Below are 5,667 nucleotides of genomic sequence, written 5' to 3'. Positions count from 1 at the left end.
GTATGTATGTGTGTTTGTGTGTATGTGTTTGTAGAGCGTTATATTCACTTCAGGCTTCTCCATCGTACTTACCCGCATATGCCTGCATACAGGTAAGGAGGAGTGTTTCAGGAAAATCAAAGCGAGGTATGGGAACGCTGCAGTGTACCATGTCATCGGTGACAGCGCGGAGGAAATGGTAGCAGGGAAGAAGGTGTGTATACGTAATTCAGTTTGCTGTCTGAGACAGTGCGAATATTGATAAGTTACAGTCGATACGAGTATACGTATTCATGCGCAGGTGTATGGGATACGCCTGGTGTCTCTGGATGGTTTGTCCCCAAAGGCAGTGTCGAAGCTCCTGTATATGTGGTGTCAGCTTATGACCCGTGGGTTACCACACTGCCGGGTGCTCCCGCGGGTTTCAAATGTTTTAAGGTTTAGTGTGTGGGTTATGTTAGCATTTAGGGCTTAGGGTTTAACTAGGAGTACCTGCTAGGATACTCACATAATCTGCTCAATGATTCTCCTTATCCATCTACTGACACGGTTGCTTCTACCTGTTTCTCTCTGGCTTGTAGTTGGGATGGGACACACATCTCGTGCGTAGTGTAGCGCATCTGAAGCAACTGCTGGTCAACATCCATGGGCATATTTAGCAGTAAATAAAAACAAACAGTATAAATACGGGTTTAAGTTTTACGATGTTTATGTGTAGTTGTGGTGGACCTACACCCAATTTTGAACGTTCTGAGGGCAAGGACTATATCGTATGAGCAAGTACACATACGTTATGTGGATGTCGCTGTATACTGCATACTTTGCTGGATTGATGTGTGTCTACAAGCCGTTCACTGTGTATGTGCTTGCTTTTTCGTCGATCCTTTACTTTCCGTTTAGCCGTTGTACGTGGATTGTGCTGTTCGTCAGATACTTGCCACAGATGTTAGTACAATCTATTGTTCGCATTGTTTAATGTGAGATTAATTGCTATGACTTACCCAGTAGCCTTGTACTGTGGGCTTTGAACATGTACTTCTCCTGAATGTGTATACACACTATATACAACATGGTTGAATCATCAGTGTGGCTGCATGTCAAGTCTGTGGCTCTGCGCCGTAGTATCGCTATATTTATATAGTCATATGTGTTCGTTGTACACGCATTCTATCTTTTGTGAGTGAGATGATACCATGTTCCTCCTGTGTGTTGTGGCGTGCTTCACTTGTGCCAAATGTGTGATCTTATTCTATTTCCGTTGCTCTGGTAACCTGTTATGCCTGTTCTCAATAAGTGCACATGTCGTACTCTGTGTGATGTACATATACTCTAACACTCACATGCTTAATTTGTTGGTGCGATTGCTCGTTATGACTGTTTTTGGTGCATATCACAGAACAAGCTATTTCGATGTGACTACATGCTATAATGTCCAATGTTTGGGTTGTTGTACTGGTTTAGTCTCATTATACACATCGCTATTAAGCGCCTGATGCGTATGATATCACTTAGAGAATGCTTATACGTATTGTGTACTCGTACACTATACTTAGTGCATAAACGGGAGAGATTTGCGGTGACTGTATGACTGTCGTTGTGTTTACTTTGTGGGTGAAACGGGGTATGACTTAAAGGTGTGTACCTCGCACTGTACACCACGGTAGTCCCTGTCTCGCACTGTACATCAAGGTAGTCAGTCTTTCGGATCACGGTATTGTCAAGGCCACCGTCTACCGATATGTACTGGCACCTATACACTTCAGAATAGATACTTGACTACCATGATATCATGACACACTGTAGTTTGTGCTACGTCTGCCGATCCTACATCCACACAAACTTTAGGTATCAATACAGACAACTGCTGGTTACCAAAACCCCAGCACCAAACATGGAACGCGTCGATGGTAGAGAGGAGGTCGATGATGTGAGGTATTTAGGAGTTTTAGATGTATAATGTAGGGCTGCCGCTTTGGTCATGTAGTGTCAACTGTACTGATATTGTAGAATGTTTTCGTTTGTATCTTTGGTATCGCCCCTATGCTCTTATAGGGAATGTTTGGTCTTTAGTGCCATGTAGAATGTTACTGTTAATATCGATAGTATTACCTCTATGTTCTTATAGAGAATGCTTTTGGCTTTCGTGCCGTGTAGAATGTCACGGTTGAAATCTACAGTATCAACCCTTTGTCCTTTTAGAGAATGATCTGGATTGTTTGTGACCAGGTGTCGCAACCGTTTCACGATGGGTGGGGATGTTAGTCTTATGAGTAAACCGTCTTGCACCGGCGGCGGCTCGCTGGGTCCTTGCTCCCATGACTTCCGTAACGTTAAATATCACTGGCTCGGCTGTGCTGTTCCAGGCAAGTTCGCTAGTCACATGTATGCGCATTGGTATAATCTCCGGACAATGTTCTACCATCTTCCTTACTTGTGAGGGGGCGAACCGATAGCCCTGATCCCAGAATTTGTGGATCCCGAAGCTCGGCTGTTGATACCCCTGCTGTGTGCAGAACTCGTGCAACACTGAAGCATTCGGAGCCCGACCACTTTCGGGGCCTACGTGTACACAATAGGAGAAAAACACGTCCTCCGCTGCCCCAGTGGCCCTACGCTTAGCTGCAAGGTTGGGATCCGTGAGACATGCTTTGTGGTGCTCTACATTCCGAATTGTCAGACCACCAGAGCCATAGAATGGACTGGGCGCCCAGTCATTGTGTGAACCGAGCCCGTACGAATCACCCAGTGCACATCCCAAGTAGTTGTACTTCAGGAAATGCTCGATACGGAAGGGAGAGTTTGCACACAATACCGAATCAGACTGGAATATCATCAAGGTTTCGTACGGTATTTGATTCCAGAAGTCTAATTTCAAAAACAGAGCATTGTATAGAGTACGCGAGAATTTCTCGGGCAGGACCACAAGAAAGTGTACCTTCCTCGTACCAAGTAGCATATTCGTCTTTTCCTCCATGAATTCACGGTTCGCTGTCGAGCAGGCTATGACCAGATCCCATGACATAGGTACAAGACTGTTGAAGTTATTGAGAACATACATGGCGCTTTCAATCTGGCGTGGTTCCATGTATAGCATGGCATTCTTTGAGACATCCTGAGTTTGTACATTCTGCTCTAATTCGTCCTCAGGAACCACTGCCGGTTGCTGTTCTGTATGGTCTGAGTTTTCACTTGGGGATGACTCCTGTACTACATAATCTGAGACCTCGCCCGGTGATGAATTTTGTGTAGTGTCTACCTCAACGTATATTGTTTCCTTTGGTGGGCAGTCATTATTTTGACTGACTTCGGATGACACCTCATAAATAGTCAATTTTTTTTTGTTCAAAAACAACCCTACAAGAAGTATAACAAAAACTACCAGGCTTACTACACGAGTCACGCGACGGGATGTAGACCCAGTTGCATTGAGTGGAAACATAGTGGTTACGTTATGTCCGGCTGGATTTATTGGGGCCTGGTACTTATGAATCCAAATAGCGAACACATTCAGTTGAAACAGCCTGCCTAGTTACGACAAGGCGGACAACCAGTCAGGCGGACACAATATATAAATAACTACTATAAACAAAAATGTAAAATATGTAATTGCATTTTTGTTTTTTGAAAATATGTATATTTTGTTTTTCAAAAACAAAAACAAATATTTAAATACAACCCTATGTATTTATCAAGATTCAAGAGTATAAAAACTTCTAAGATAAATAGTCCGTTCAGCCATATTTCCTTTCTTCTCTCACTCTCTGAGATAGAGAGAGAGGGTCATTAAAAATATTTAGGCCCTGTTCTGCAACTCAATATTACGGCCATTTTAGACGAAAATGTCTATTTTTGCACAACAAAAAAGAGCATTTTTCAAAATTCAAAATGGGCATCTTCTCAAAAAATTGTTTTGCAACTCAAACTTAAAAAATATCCATACTTCCAAAATCAACTTTTTTGAACATCTATAATCGCGTTTTTACAAAAGTTTCAAAAGCTGTTTTTGTAAAGAAGAATGGCCATTTCTTTGAATTCACGTAAAAAAAATTGAAACTGTGCAAACTACTCTTTCAAAAATAGAATCGGCCATATGTATGGTTAATCATTATGCAATATGATTCGTTCTTTCGTGGAAAAGGGCGCGTTGCTATACGAATTAAGAGAAGTAACATGCATGGAAATAATGTGCACATTGACAATGTCAAATGTAGATATGTGGCTATTTTAATCAGCCAGGTCAGACGAATCTTCAGCCGATTCAGTCCCAGAGACCTCATCTTCCTCCACAAGAGAATCCATTGATCTAGGCGCGTGAGATGGGTTTGCACTCATTGTGGCTGATAAATGGTGTGGCACTTGCAGAATACGCCTATACTTTATATATTCTAACGATAATGAAACCAAAAATCTCAACAGTTAGCAGCACGAACAAAATGATACATGGCGCGTTTTGAGCAATGGCGCGGTTTCGTTTTTGCTCTTTCTATTTTTGGTGGTATTGATGTTTACGTAAAAAAGCTGCCGTAGGCGTAAATATCGACGGTTGGAAATAATGGCCGTTTTTCAAAAGTATATAGGGAACTCAAATTTTTTTTAGAATGATGTTGTACCCATTTTAACTATAATGAAAATCTGAAAATCAAAATATCGATCTAAAATGGACTTTTTCAAAAATTGACATTTTCATATTGAGCTGCAGAACAGGGCCTTAATTTTCTGCAAGACTATCGTTTTACGTTTATTCCCTGCGGGTCTATCAGAATATCAATCGTTATTATTTAAAAAATCTTTGTCAACTCAGTGGTCTCGGACTTCGGTCTTCGGAGTCTCTCTCTCGACTCAAATCACTGAAATCACGAAAGTGATCGATCGTTTGGTTTCCCAGTTGAACAGGTTTCCCGTTTCCCACGGAGACGGAGTATATACATATTTTTTAAAACGGGGGAGGTTTTAAATCTAAAAAATCACTCAATTTTGCAAAGGTATTAAATTATTGATACATATATTTAAAATTGTGTTTTTCAATTAGATTAAACCATGGCTACACTTTTCTTTCTTCAACTATTTTATGTGCATAAAGCACAGCTCAAAGCGGCACCGCGGCAGCCAGTCAGCCACACAGTCACAGCCATACTCTCTTGAAGTCTCTTCTCTCTCTCTTCTTGTGTGTTGTCCAGTGTCACTGTTTGAGTTGTGAGTTGTGAGACTCGTTGACAAGTTGTGCAACTTCAGAAGTCCAGATATCTTGTTGAATATGCCAGGATACACCACAAGCTCATTACTCATTAGTCAGTACTAAAATAGACAAACCTCACGCAACGTTTTCAGTGGCCACCTAATTATAGTACAATTTCAAGCTTAATACTGAACGGTAGAATATTAACTATTATAGAAAAATATATTCTCTAAAGCCCCTAACAACCCCAGTCATTTTTTTTTGTGTGATAATCTTGCGTGCTAACAATATTATACCCCTCATGTAAAACACTTAGTAACACAACTATACCATACTAATTACTACATATACGTAGTATCTGAACTTTTTGTACCAAACTCTTGTATTGAACCGCTGGATACCGAACCACACCTATATCATTCTAAGCTATACCTCTAGCCAACAAAATTCCGTAGCACTCCAATTTATAAGCAATTACACCAATTCGCCATTTCCACTATATATATTTTATA

At 41.0% G+C, this 5,667-nt stretch overlaps 2 protein-coding genes across 2 annotated transcripts in view; one reads left to right on the top strand and one right to left on the bottom strand.

Moving 5' to 3' along the window:
* SARC_12269 (hypothetical protein) overlaps positions 1-670 on the top strand; it is a 3,033-nt gene extending 2,363 nt beyond the window's left edge. The window contains exons 6-7 of the mRNA XM_014293628.1: positions 93-193; positions 561-670. Coding sequence (XP_014149103.1) covers positions 93-193; positions 561-638 — 179 coding nt within the window. The 3' untranslated portion in view covers positions 639-670. The remainder of the gene's footprint in view (positions 1-92; positions 194-560) is intronic.
* A 1,245-nt stretch (positions 671-1,915) lies between these two features.
* SARC_12268 (hypothetical protein) lies at positions 1,916-3,387 on the bottom strand (the record flags this gene model as incomplete). The annotated part of the gene is made up of 1 exon (XM_014293627.1): positions 1,916-3,387. A coding segment is annotated over one exon (1,229 nt), but the record flags the coding sequence as incomplete, so codon positions are not given.
* Positions 3,388-5,667: the final 2,280 nt, after the last annotated feature.

Source organism: Sphaeroforma arctica, assembly GCF_001186125.1.
Source record: "Sphaeroforma arctica JP610 unplaced genomic scaffold supercont1.2185, whole genome shotgun sequence".
NCBI classification, from domain to species: Eukaryota; class Ichthyosporea; order Ichthyophonida; genus Sphaeroforma; species Sphaeroforma arctica.
Note: the sequence above shows the minus strand (reverse complement) of the source record. Positions and strands in the feature narration are given on the sequence as shown.